The sequence below is a fragment of the Loxodonta africana genome, chromosome 16 (genome assembly GCF_030014295.1).
Source record: "Loxodonta africana isolate mLoxAfr1 chromosome 16, mLoxAfr1.hap2, whole genome shotgun sequence".
NCBI lineage: Eukaryota > Metazoa > Chordata > Mammalia > Proboscidea > Elephantidae > Loxodonta > Loxodonta africana.
This window is the reverse complement of record NC_087357.1, coordinates 32,393,529-32,406,866: the sequence shown is the minus strand read 5'-3', so window position 1 is coordinate 32,406,866 and position 13,338 is coordinate 32,393,529. Positions and strand designations below refer to the sequence as shown.

General features: G+C 41.2%; 1 protein-coding gene and 1 long non-coding RNA gene across 17 annotated transcripts in view; one reads left to right on the top strand and one right to left on the bottom strand.

Annotated features, from left to right (window-relative positions):
• Positions 1-2,704, bottom strand: part of FBXW4 (F-box and WD repeat domain containing 4) — an 87,213-nt gene extending 84,509 nt beyond the window's left edge. For 5 of the 13 annotated variants that reach the window (XR_010318075.1, XM_064269419.1, XM_064269415.1 and 2 more), the window contains exon 1: positions 1,971-2,703. Coding sequence is in view for 12 of the 13 variants with exons in the window: in XM_064269419.1 (XP_064125489.1) it covers positions 1,971-2,677 (707 nt within the window). In the remaining variant the exon portion in view is untranslated. Of the gene's footprint in view, positions 1-1,595; positions 1,693-1,970 lie in introns of those variants that run through there. The other 8 variants (XM_064269416.1, XM_064269413.1, XM_064269412.1 and 5 more) reach the window with 7 other exon arrangements.
• Positions 1,668-13,338, top strand: part of LOC104845802 (uncharacterized) — a 34,185-nt gene continuing 22,514 nt past the window's right edge. For 2 of the 4 annotated variants that reach the window (XR_010318076.1, XR_010318077.1), the window contains exons 1-2: positions 1,993-2,104; positions 4,657-4,760. This is a non-coding gene — a long non-coding RNA (uncharacterized LOC104845802). Of the gene's footprint in view, positions 1,814-1,992; positions 2,105-4,656; positions 4,761-7,021; positions 8,713-13,338 lie in introns of those variants that run through there. The other 2 variants (XR_010318079.1, XR_010318078.1) reach the window with 2 other exon arrangements.

Genomic DNA, 13,338 nt, shown 5'->3' with positions numbered 1-13,338 from the left:
AACTCTATCAAAAAGTAACAATATTTAAAATAGTATGGAAATGGAAAAATATATGACTGGACAAAATGGAGAGTCAGATATAGATAAGATACATATTACATACATATTTGTGTACATGTATGTGATACATATCACATTAAGCTTTCCAAAACAAAGGGACAGAGAATTTCATTTAGCAAAAGGTATTGCAATAACTGGGTAGCCATTAAGAAAAAGAAGTTAAATTCAGCCCTTACACCAAAACAAAAGTGCTATTGATGAAAGTGTAAAGTATTTAAAAAATCAAATTAGAAGAAAGCCAGTGGGAAACTGAAGAGAAGATTTATCAGGTCTGTGGAAGAATTATACATTTCTTAGCTCTGAAAAAAAAAAATTACAAAAGATTGGCAGGTTCTAATATATTAAAGTAAAACTTATATAAGGTAAAAACAATAAAGTAAAAAGAACTGTCTGGGAAAAAAAATTGCATCAAAGATGACAGACTACAGCCCAATATCCATGATCCACAAGGATTTCAAATTTATAAGAAAAACATCAAGACCCTAATAATAAATGGGTGAAGACTAGGAACAGATAATCTCACAGGTGAAAGAAACACATGGGAAAATATTTATCCTGGCCAGTGATAAAAGAAATGCAAAATACCACAACTTTGAGACATCATTATTATGTCACTAAAGTAGCAAAGATTTAAAATTCTCACAGGAAATTGGTTCTATCATTCTTTCCTGGTGCCACTGTAACTTGGTACAACCCTTTTGGAAAGCATAACCTTTGATCTAATAATGCCAATCTTGGGGATTTATCCTAAGGAATTAATTCAGAAAGATGTATATATTGTATGGTATGTGAATTATATCTCAAAAAATCTATTACCAAAAAGTATGTTAACTATTCATTTCATTGTTATCTGTAATAGCAAAAGCTGAACACAACATAAAAGCTCAGTATTAGAGGAATTTTTTTTTAAATCTCATTATGGTACAGCCCACGAACACTTAAAATGCACTTATTCTCTTAGGATCAGTAAAATAACAACTATGGAGGGGAAGAAGTGTACTACCGAAAAGCAATTTTTAAAAGTGAAAATAGTTGTCTGTGATGTATTATGCCTTATCTTTTGGGAAAAAAAAAACTTTAATGTTGTTATACTGTATTAGAACTACCTTTTTTTAAACCACGATTAGATGGAGTAGGGATCATTCTGAAAGCTTTGCCCCTAAGCCCACACAATTTTTCCCCGGTCCTATTGTACAGTTTAAGTGGGTTCAGGTAAGTTTTTCATTCACAGGTCTCACACCCTACCAAAAACAGGTCAAATTGCAATACCATCCCTTTGTACACAGCCTAGACCTAATTCAGCCTCCTGCCTCAAGCAGGCACCCTTTTTTGTGTAGCTCTGCCTGTATTGTGTCATAAACTACAGTTGACAGTTGGGCCAAGGGCGCTTTTTTTTCCCCCTCCAGATCTGAGCCCTGTAGCTACTTCAGACATCACTCTTCTCCATATTCAATTTTATCTGAGCCCTGAAGTCTAACAACCATTGGGAGCGAGAGGGGAAGGAGAATGTCCACAGAAACATTCTGATAGACCACCTGGTGAACATGGGTCCTAGACTGGACTGGAAGAGGCGTCCAGCCTGGCTCCTCTGGGGCTGAGGAACCGGGCCACTCAACGTCTGCGAAAAGACACAATTACAAAGCTGAAGGAAGTGCTTAAGACGGCTAGAAGTGAGGAGCCGCCCGCGGGGGAGGGTGCTGACTGCAGGATGCTCTTGGGAGGCTTCCTCTGATGGGGTCCTCGGACAGGAGAGGTACTGGGATCCCCGAGGGTGCTCGGGGAGGGGTCTCGGCGGAGGCCTCGGATTTCGGGTGCGACACGGCCCAGGCCGACCAGGCCGCGGCGCCCCGCCCTTTCCCGGGACGCGGGCCGGCCCGGGGCGGGGAGCGGGCGGGCGAGCGGGCGCTTACAGGTCGGTGCCGAGCCGCGTGAAGCCGGAGTTGAGCGAGGCCCGGGCTATCCGGCGCCAGAGCAGGTCGCAGCTGGTGAAGCGCCGCAGCCAGCGGCACACCTGGGCCAGGCGGCCAAGGGCCCGCATGTCCAGGTAGGAGCAGACGAGCAGCAGCAGCTCCTCCGGCAGACGCCAGAGCGCGGGCCCCGAGGCGGGGCGGGCGGGTGGCTCCCAAGCCGCCGCCTCCTCCTCGGCAGCCGCCGCCATGGCCGCCACTGTCCTTGCATTACCGCCCCACGCGTGACCCCCTCGTCCCTGTTCTCTCCTCTGCCTTCTGTCCTCCCGCCGCCCAGTTCTGACTCTCCTTTCTCCCTTCTGCCCATCTTCTCTTCCTTTTGCCTCCTTCCCCGCCCCTGCGCTCCCCTCATCTCCCTTTATGGTCCTCCTTGCCCCTTCCCCCTCGCTTCCACCTCGCTCTCCTTCCTCCCCGGACCCTGCCCTCGCTCCCGCCTCGGTTCCCAGCCCGGCTGCCTCCTTTGCTTTCTGCGGCCCCGGCTTCCCTTCCGCCCCGCTTCCTCTTCCGCCTTGCCCTGCGCCCGCTTTTCCCTTCCCCTTCCTTCGCTTCCCTCTCGCGACCCTCCCTTCCTGCTGTTTCTTCGCCTCCCCACCCTCGCCTTCTCCGGGCCTGCCGTTCCCAGGGGGCCCCGAGCGGCCCTGGTTGTTCATGAGCGGCCGCGAGGCCGGCCCGTCGCGGAGCCGAGCCCGAGCGGCCGCCGCTGCACCCTCGGGAGGAGGTGACACCATGTCGGGCCGGGTCACATGGGCCGGCGCAGGCCGAGGCCTGGGCCCGCCCCTCACACCCCGGGCCAAGGACCCGCCTCGGCGTGCGGACCTAGGCCAGGGAGCGGACCCCCGCTTCCTACTGTCCCAGTGCCCTGGGCGGCCAGGAGAGCTTAGTGTAAGCCCAGGCATTCATTCATCAAACTTGTTAGGAAGCCCGCTAATGACCTGGCCTGAGGCCAGAAGAGGACACTCCGCCTTCAAGAACCACCTAGTTGGGGCCCCTGCCCTCAAGAAGCGCCTAGTTGGGTGGCCTTCCCCTTTCTGGGAGCCCTCCTCTTCCTCAGGTGATTTCCCCTTTCCACAGGCCACATATCAGGGCCCCACGAAACTGCAGCTCTAGAAGTTTGCAGGTTCCATTCCCTGGGTTCCCATACAAGGTGTGAAATATGGTCTTTTCAATGAGCTTGTAGTTTAGACATATTCTGCAGTCTTCTAGTTCCTAAGTCCATAACTCCCAAAACAGACATGTATCAGAAATGGCAACACTAGGGCTTCTTATTAAGTTAACCACCGAGTGCAAGCTGATTCCTCAAGGTCACCCTCCGGATATCTTACCCATAGTACCCATGCTACTCACAGGGGCACCAATCTGAAGGGAGAGCTAAGAAAACCTACTGAAGTCTAGACCCATGCTGTCCAACAAGGTTTCCAATAGCCACATGTGGCAATTGTGGAGATGGGTCCAAAAAAAGGAATGTAAACTATCTCACTAATAATTTTATATTGATTATATATTGAAGTGATCATATTTTGGATATAGGACTGAAAAATTTTTAATGTAGCCACTAGGGAATTTAAAATTGCAATGTGACCTGGGTTTGTGGCTCATATTATTTTTCTATTGCACAGCACTGGGCTAGCCAGTAAGATTGGGAGGGGAGGAGGAAGATGCCCTCCTGTACCCCAAAGTCTAAATGTGTAAACTTATACCCCAAATCCAGATAGGAGGGATTTGGGGGTTTTCTTTTGTATTTATCTACATCTTAAGACCCATATTTTGGGAGCAGGAATGAATGAGAAATCAATTTTGAAAATTACTCAACATCTAGCATAGCTGAGGAGAGACCTGTAGAAGGCTTTACATTGTACTATGGTGCTCTGGAAGCATCATATAACAAGGTCAGACCGGAATCTGGCTTTGCCCTAGAAATACTTTTTGATCTTAGCAAAACAACAACAAAAAGCCCCACCTATCTTGGCCTTTTTGTGTTCTCAGTCTGTAGTGGAGCTAATGCCTCTGCCTTACTTTCGAGGGATAAATGAGATCCCTGTAAAATGCTTTGAACTCCTCTAAGAAAATTCTCACTAATAGTTACAGGTCAAATCCTGTTACAAAAAATACCTTTACCCCTGCCCCCACCCCCCAAAAAATCATACAACAAAGGCTTTGTGTAGAAAAAGATTTCCAAGCTCCAGCCAGTGGTTTACTTATTAAAAGCAATATTTGATACAGCATTTCAGTATAGCCAACGAATTTAGACCATCTCTTAGAAACCATTAGAAGACTATTAAAATAGGAACTCTGCAAATTGAGGCAATGTCATCATCAATTCAATATCTATCCATCTAGCTACATTTGTGTAGTGTGAGCCACTCTGGGAGGAAGGCAGAGATGAATACAGAATATGGTTCCTGCATTTTGGGTGCAGATTTGTGTTGGACATGTTTGTAATTTCTTACTGTTTGGCTATTTTTTAACTGTTTAACTTCTTTACACATAGTAAAGCTGAGTAGTTCATCCACGTTGAACCTAGTTTTGCCTTGAGGATTGGAAGGCACAGAAACTAATTTAATTAACCCAACATAAATCAAGTCAGGATTAAAATCCGTAATCATACAAGTACAACTTTTTCCATTCACAGGGGCTCCAATCTGAAGGGAAAGCTGAGAAAAACCTGTGAAAGTCTAGATCTGTGCTATCCAACATGTGGCTATTAAGTATTTGAAGTATGGCTAGTCCAAACAGGTATGTGTACAGGCATGAAATACACACCAGATTTTGAAGACTTACACACACACACACAATAAGAATGTAAAATCTCATTAGTAATTTTATATCGATTACATGTTGAAATGATAATATTTTGGATATACTGGGCTAAATAGACAGCAGTGGGTTTGGGTTTTTTTCTGGGGGGGCTAGATATATTTTTAATGTAGCTGTTAGAAAATGTTGCCTCGGGTTGCCTTCGTTGATGGAGAAATTAATCATTTTAAGAACATCAAATCACACCTCTTTCACAAACTAGAGATCAGGTGAACTGCTTAGGCTAGAATTTATGGTTTAATGATTTCCAAAAACGCCAAAATAATCACAAAACAGGGAGAAAGGCAAAGTCAAAGTGAAAAATTGGTATATATTCTGTTTTTTTGGTGGTGATGTGTGCCCTTAAATTCCTGAGCATTAAAAAAGCAGCTAGAAGTTTTCATCAATCTCTACACATACAAATCCAATTTTTGGATTTAAAACAAACTTAGAAAAACTGCATTGCAAAAAAAAAAAACTTGTAAAATTCTTTTTTTGGGACAGAGTGTTAAAAAAAAAATCAGATGTGGCTGAAAGATGAATTTGTAATGAAAGGAAATGCATATCTTCATGGAGAACCTAAATATTTTACTATCAAAGAAAATAAATATATTAATAGACAGAAAAAGGAAGGTAGAAAGAGTATGGTGGCTTAGGAACATCTTTAAGAAAAGTTATTAACTCTCTTGAAGTTAATACAACCTGATACCAAATCCAGAAATCACAATAAAATAACATAGAGAATGAAGTTTACCTTTGATTTTACAGAGCTTTTTATTTAAAAAAAAAAAAAAATTATTCACAAGTTAATAAGTAAACTGAAAATATTGGACTGCTTTAAACATTTAATGCCCAAAACATGGAATTCATAATATTTTAAAATTTAAGAATCAACATAAATTTCATACTCTGTGTTTAGAAACACTAATGTTAGTTTACTTTTAAAGAGGATTGTTCTCTTATTTAAAGAGGATTTTAAAGTACAATTATAAAGCTCTTTTGTGTTAGTATGTCCATGTAAGTGACATGTACAGTGGTGATTGTTGTGGTTATGTTGCCATGGAGTCGATTCCAACTCACGGAGACATCACGTGTGCAGAGTAGAACTGTCCCATAGGTTTTCAAGGCTGTGACCTTGCTGAAGCACATTGCCAGGCCTGTTTTCCAAGGCACCTCCAGGTGGATTGAACCATCAACCTTTCTGCTAGTAGTTGAGCACTTAACTGTTCATGCCACCCAGGGGCTGTTGCTGCTATTTAAAAAAAAAAAAGCCAAACCCGACTCATAGCAACCCTTTAGGACAGTGTAGAACCGCCCCGTAGAGTTTCCAAGGAGCGCCTGGTAGGTTCAAACTACCAACCTCTTGGTTAGCAGCTGTAACTAGCCACCAGGGTTTCCCTGGTGGTTGCTGCTATAAAACCAAACTAAACCAGTTGCCGTCTAGTTGATTCCGACTCGTAGTGACCCTATAGGACAGAGTAGAACTGCCCCACAGGGTTTCCAAGGAGCACCTGGTAGAATTGAATTGCCGACCTTTTGGTTAGTAGCCGTAGCTCTTAACCACTGCACCACCAGGGTTTCCGTTGCTGCTATAGGTGGTACATAATGTGTGTTTTAGGATTCCAAAAAGGCTAGGATTGCTGTGTTCTGGCCATCCTTATAAACACAGGTGGCAGAATCTCAGACAGGACCCCATTCACACATCTAGTACACCAGAACCCGAAAGCCCATTGGTTAAGCCTGCAGGGCCCCAGGGGCCTTTATCTTTAGGAGTAGGTGGATTTAATAGGGGAATTATTCTGAGGTGAATGAAAGAGATTATTTTGTGAATGATAATTTTCAACACATTGGCTCAGATGTTTACATCATTTTTCTATAATAATAATATCTTACATTTATGTAGCAATTATTATGTCAGTCACTACCATAAAAGCTTTCCATGTATTGTCTTGCTTATTCCACTCAACAACTCCATGAGGAAGATACTATTATTAAACCTATTTTTCAGAAGATGGAACTGAAGCCTATGGTCAAATGGCTATTAAGTCGCAGAGCAGGTATTAAAATCCAGATGGTCTGGTCCCAAAGTTTGTATTCTGAACCAGGCCTTCAGCATACACAGCATGAATTCAGGGTCTTCTAAGATCCCTTATAACTAATAAAGACATATTTAATATACTTTATCTCTGACTACCGAGCAGTTTTGATATAAATAAAAGCTGCTCCTCGGCGCTTGGGGTCATAAACGCTAGCAAGCAGCCATCTAAGATGCATCAATTGGTCTCAACCCACCTGGACCAAAGGAGAATGAAGAACACCAAGGACACAAGGTAATTACAAGCCCAAGAGACAGAAAGGGCCACATAAACCAGAGACTATATCAGCCTGAGACCAGAAGGGCTAGATGGTGCCCCACTACAACTGATGACTGCCCTGACAGGGAACACAACAGAGAACCCCTGAGGGAGCAGGAGAGCAGTGGGATGTGGACCCCAAATTCTTGTAAAAAGACCAGACTTAATGGTCTGACTGAGACTAGAAGGACCCCGGTGGTCACGGCCCCCAGACCTTCCATTGGCCCAGGACAGGAACCATTCCCAAAGCCAGCTCTTTAGACAGGGATTGGACTGGACAATAGGATAGCAAAAGAGGCTGGTGAAAAATGAGCTTCTTGGATCAAGTAGACACTTGAGACTATGTTGGCATCTCCTATCCGGAGGGGAGATGAGAGGGTGGAGGGGGTTAGAAGCTGGTGGAATGGACACGAAAAGAGAGTAAAGGGAAGGAACAGGCTGTCTCATTAGGGGGAGAACAATTAGGAGTATATAGTAAGGTGTATAAAAATTTTTATATGAGAGACTGACTTGATTGGTAAACTTTCACTTAAAGCACAATAAAAATTAAAAAAATAAGAGCTGCTCCTAAGCAACTGAAGTAGTCCCTGTTCTTGTCTCAGTTACTTTTAAGAGTTAATCATTGTAGACCCCATAATCTTCTTGCAAAACTTTATAGGATTCTAGAAAAAAAAATATATATATATATATATCTTGCATAGCAACATATAACTAAAATTCAGTAATTCCTTCATTTTGCTTCAGCTTCATTTTATTCTGTTACATTTAAGTAACAATGTATGTATAATATGAGTCTTTTTCTGTAAATGTATCTCTATCTGTATATATGCAGAGGGAGGTTTTGTGGAATGATGCTAATAATAGTTATTTCTAGGTTATAGAATTTTTTAATTTGTACTTTTCTGAATTCCTTGATCTGTTTTAATGAAAAGCATGTATCTCCTTTACAAAAGCAATAGAGTCTTTCAAAAAAGAAAAAAAAAGTTATTTATGAGTCCAAACACACACAAGAAAGTTGGAGATTTGAAGCTCAGATCATTGCCAGTGTTTTTAACTAGCTGCCCAAGAGTCTTTAAACCTTATTTGTTCTACTTAAAGTTGTTTATCATATAATAATAAAATAAAGGACAAGTTAGAGTATTAGAAAGGAGAAGAAATAAGAGGACTTACAGTGAATGTTGTACCTATGTTAACATCTGAGCTTCTCATAAATAGAGGGATAGAGCCCTAAAACATTGTTTTCAGAAATCATCTATCAGATTGGTAGTTTATATTCTGAAATCCTATTAGAAACATCACCAAGATCTGCTCTGTTTTTATAAGGATCCACCTTCTTTGCCATATTCAAAGATAAAATATTTGTGTTTCATGTGCAGTAATTTAAACCAAGTGCTGTTTACAAATACTTCATGCAGAAGAGAAAAGACTGGAAGGAAATATGACAAAATGCTAGAAACGGTTGTTCATGAGAGGTGGAATTATGGGGAGTACTTTCTGCTGCTGCTTTACACTTGTCTACATTTTCTAAGTTCTCTGTGGTAAGCATGTGTATTACATAATCTTATTTTTTTAAAGGAAAAAACCTAAGAAGTGTTAACTAAATATTAAAAAAAAGAAAAAGTAATTGAATTAAGCTAGTTCATTTTGATATTTTAAAAGTTCATTTTACAAATCTACCAAGCAGCATTCCAAATAATGTGTGTAGATACTTCCCTCTCAAGGAGATGGAGCACAACTCTCCACTACTTAAATGTGGGCTGCGCATAGTGACTTCCTTCAAAAGTGTAATACGGAAAGGGGGAAGAGAGTAACTTGACAGTGGAGAAACCTGACAACCACCACCTCAGCCAGGTAATCATGGTCAGCATCCACAGTGATAAGTCATGTTGATAGTAAGTACCCTTGATAAGATGTGATGATTATGGATGGCACTTTACCTCTGTGGTCTTCTCCCAAAAACCCATCCCATAACCCCAGTCTAATAATGAGAAAAACATCAGACAAATCCCAGTTCAGGAATATTTTACAAAATACCTGGCCAATACTCCTCAAAGCTCTCAAGGTCATCAAAGACAAGGAAAGCCTAAGAAACTGTCACAGACCAGAAGAGACAAATAAGAGATGACGACTAAATGTAATATGAATCCTAGATGGGGTCCTGGGGCAGAAAAAGGACTTGAGGTGAAAAAATAAATTACTAAAGAGATCTGAATAAAGCGTGAACTTTAGTTAATAATAATGTAACAATATTGGTTCATTAATTGTAGGAAATGGACCACTAATGTAAGATGTTAGTAATGGGGGAAACTGGGTTCAGGGTATATGGGAGCGCTATACTATCTTAATAGTTTTTCTGTAAATCTAAAACTGTTGTAAAAACAATACATAAAAATTATTTTTCATCTAAAGACTTCACCAAAAGAGTAAAAAGACCACCTACAGACTGGGAAAGAATTTTCAGCTATGACATCTCCGACCAGCGCCTGATCTCTAAAATCTATATGATTCTGTCAAAACTCAACCACAAAAAGACAAACAACCCAATCAAGTGGGCAAAGGATATGAACACACACTTCACTAAAGAAGATATTCAGGCAGCTAACATACATGAGAAAATGCTCTCGATCATTAGCCATTAGAGAAATGCAAATTCAAACTACGATGAGATTCCATCTCACTCCAACAAGGCTGGCATTAATCCAAAAAACACAAAGTAATAAATGTTGGAGAGGCTGCAGAGAGATTGGAACTCTTATACACTGCTGGTGGGAATGTAAAATGTACAACCACTTTGGAAATCTATCTGGCGTTATCTTAAACAGTTAGAAATAGAACTACCGTACAACCCAGAAATCCCACTCCTCGGAATATACCCTAGAGAAATAAGAGCCTTCACACAAACAGATATATGCACACCCATGTTTATTGCAGCTCTGTTTACAATAGCAAAAAGCTGGAAGCAACCAAGGTGTCCATCAACGGATGAATGGTTAAATAAATTGTGGTATATTCACACAATGGAATACTACGCATCGATAAAGAACAGTGACGAATCTGTGAAACATTTCATAACATGGAGGAACCTGGAAGGCACTATGCTGAGCGAAATTAGTCAGAGGCAAAAGGACAAATATTGTATAAGACCACTATTATAAGATCTTGAGAAATAGTATAAACTGAGAAGAACACATACTTTTGTGGGTACGAGGAGGGGAGGGAGGAAGGGTGGGAGAGGGTTTTTTACTGATTAATTAGTAGATAAGAACTGCTTTAGGTGAAAGGAAGGACAACACTCAATACATGGAAGGTCAGCTCAAATGGACTGGACCAAAAGCAAAGAAGTTTCCGGGATAAACTGAATGCTTCAAAGGTCAGCGGAGCAAGGGTGGGGGTTTGGGAACCATGGTTTAAGGGGACTGCTAAGTCAATTGGCAAAATAATTCTATTATGAAAACATTCTGCATCCCACTTTGAAATGTGGCGTCTGGGGTCTTAAATGCTAACAAGCGGCCATCTAAGATGCATCAATTGGTCTCAACCCACCTGGATCAAAGGAGAATGAAGAACACCAAGGTCACACGATAACTAAGCCCAAGAGACAGAAAGGGCCACATGAACCAGAGACCTACATCATCCTGAGACCAGAAGAACTAGTTGGTGCCCGGCCACAATCGGTGACTGCCCTGACAGGAAGCACAACAGAGAACCCCTGAGGGAGCAGGAGATCAGTGGGATGCAGACCCCAAATTCTTACGAAAAGACCATACTTAATGGTCTGACTGAGACTAGAGGAATCCCGGTGGTCATGGTCCCCAAACCTTCTGTTGGCCCAGAACAGGAACCATTCCCGAAGACAACTCATCAGACATGAAAGGGACTGGACAGTGGGTAGGAGAGAGATGCTGATGAAGAGGGAGCTAATTATATCAGGTGGACACTTGAGACTGTGTTGGCATCTCCTGTCTGGAGGGGGGATGGTAGGATAGAGGGAGTTGGAAGCTGGCAAAATTGTCAGGAAAGGAGAGAGTGGAAGGGCTGACTCGTTAGGGGGAGAGCAAGTGGGAGTACAGAGTAAGGTGTATATAAACTTATATGTGACAGTCTGACTTGATTTGTAAACATTCACGTGAAGCTCAATAAAAGTTAATTAAAAAAAAATTATTTTTAAGTCCATTTTAGCCTTTTGTGATTTTACAGAAAATCTTTGTAAAAATTAATCAAAATGCACATGAAAGCATTGTTTCTTGAGTTATACAAATTAATAATATTATGAAACCCTATCCTGTCACCCCAGATGCAAAAGAAAAAAGTAGAAATAATTTCCGTGAGTCATCTTCAACAAAAAGTACTTTTGAAGGTTTCAGGTCATCCAAACTAACAGCTGTACTAGAAAAATTCATTTTCCAAAGGGTCAGATAACCTTTGAAGACCTGTTCTGACTTTACAACCATGAAAAACAGACATTTCCAACCAAATTTGTATATAAATTTTGTATACATATTAATATATTTTATATATATATATATGCCTTGGAGGCACAGCTGAGCTCTAAGGCATATATGTATATATATGTATGCCTTGGAGCTCAGCTGCTAAACGAAAGGTTGGCTAGTCAAACCCACTAGCCACTCCTCTGGAGAAAGATGTGGCAATCTGCTTCTGTAAAAATTTAAAAAAAGATTACAGCCTTGGAAACCTATGGGGCAGTTCTGCTCTGTCCTATAGGGTCACTATGAGTTGGAATTGACTCAATGGCAATGAGTTTTTGGGTTTTGGGGGGGTATTAATGTAGGTATTACATAAATACACATATGTATACAAAATTTGAGGGCCATATGTCCATAGGCAGAAAAGCAAGTAAGAGGATTGGCAGAAGAGAAATATAAAATGTAACTTTGAGGAAGGGGAGGGACAGATTTCCAGATTTGCCAATTAGTAATGCCATCAGATTAGTCAGTCTTCAGTAACTTTCTCTGTGTCAATAGGTGATGTTCAAAGAGATTTTGTACAAAATGTAGAACACACCATCAGCATTAAAGTCTAAGATAAATTTCCGTATTGCCACAGGGCATCAGAATTTGATTGTCATTTTTCAGATCTCTGCCAGTCAGGGAAACCGTGGTGGCGTAGTAGTTAAGAGCTACAGCTGCTGACCAAAAAGTTGGCAGTTCGAATCTACCAGGTGCTCCTTGGAAACTATGGGGCAGTTCTACTCTGTCCTATAGAGTCGCCATGAGTCAGAATCAACTCGACGGCAACAGGTTTTTGTCTGCCAGTCAGAAGACTGAGTTATTTGGCAGCACATGATAAAACTTAAAGATGAAGGGAACCACAAAACCTTGTGAAATTTTCATAATCACCTGGTGATTTTTTACATTGCTTTCAGATCCTGATTCTTTATTTAAAAAAAGACATAATAAATAAATGTGGTTACAACTAAGATAAAAACCCGTAAACCCAAGATAGGCATCCCCAAATGGTGCAAACAGTTAAGCACTCAACTTCTAGCCAAAAGGTTGGCAGTTCAAACCCACCAGAGGCACCTTGGAAGAAAGGCCTAGCGATCTGCTTTCCGAAAGTGTCAGAGCCATGAAAACTCTATTGAGCACATGTCTACTCTGTGTACGGGTCACTAAGAGTCAAAATTGACTCAACAGCAACTAACAACCACCACCACCACTGAGATAGGAAATGTAAAAATATGATCTTTTAAAAAAATTATATTTTATTGTGTTTTAGGTAAAAGTTTATAGAGAAAATTAGGTTCCTCTTTAACAGTTTTTATATAAATTGTTCAGGGCCACTGGTACCCAAATTTTACACTGTGTCAGAATTCTCATCATTTCTACTTTGTTTTGTTTCCACTGACCTAGCTTTTCTTCTCCTCCTTGCTGTCTCATCTTTGCTTTTAGGTAACTGTTGACCATTTGGTCTCAGATAGTTAATTGCTGAAGGAAGCACATTACTCACGGGTGATATCGTTTATTTTATAAGCCAATTTGGCTGAAAGGTGACCAGCAAAAATAGCTTCAATTCTAAGTTCAAAGGCAATCTTAGGGCAATAGTCTCAGGGGTTCCTCTAGTCTCTGTCCGGTAGGTCTGGCCTTTTTTAGGAATTTGAATTTTATTCTACATTTTTCTCCCACACTATCTGGCACCTTCTA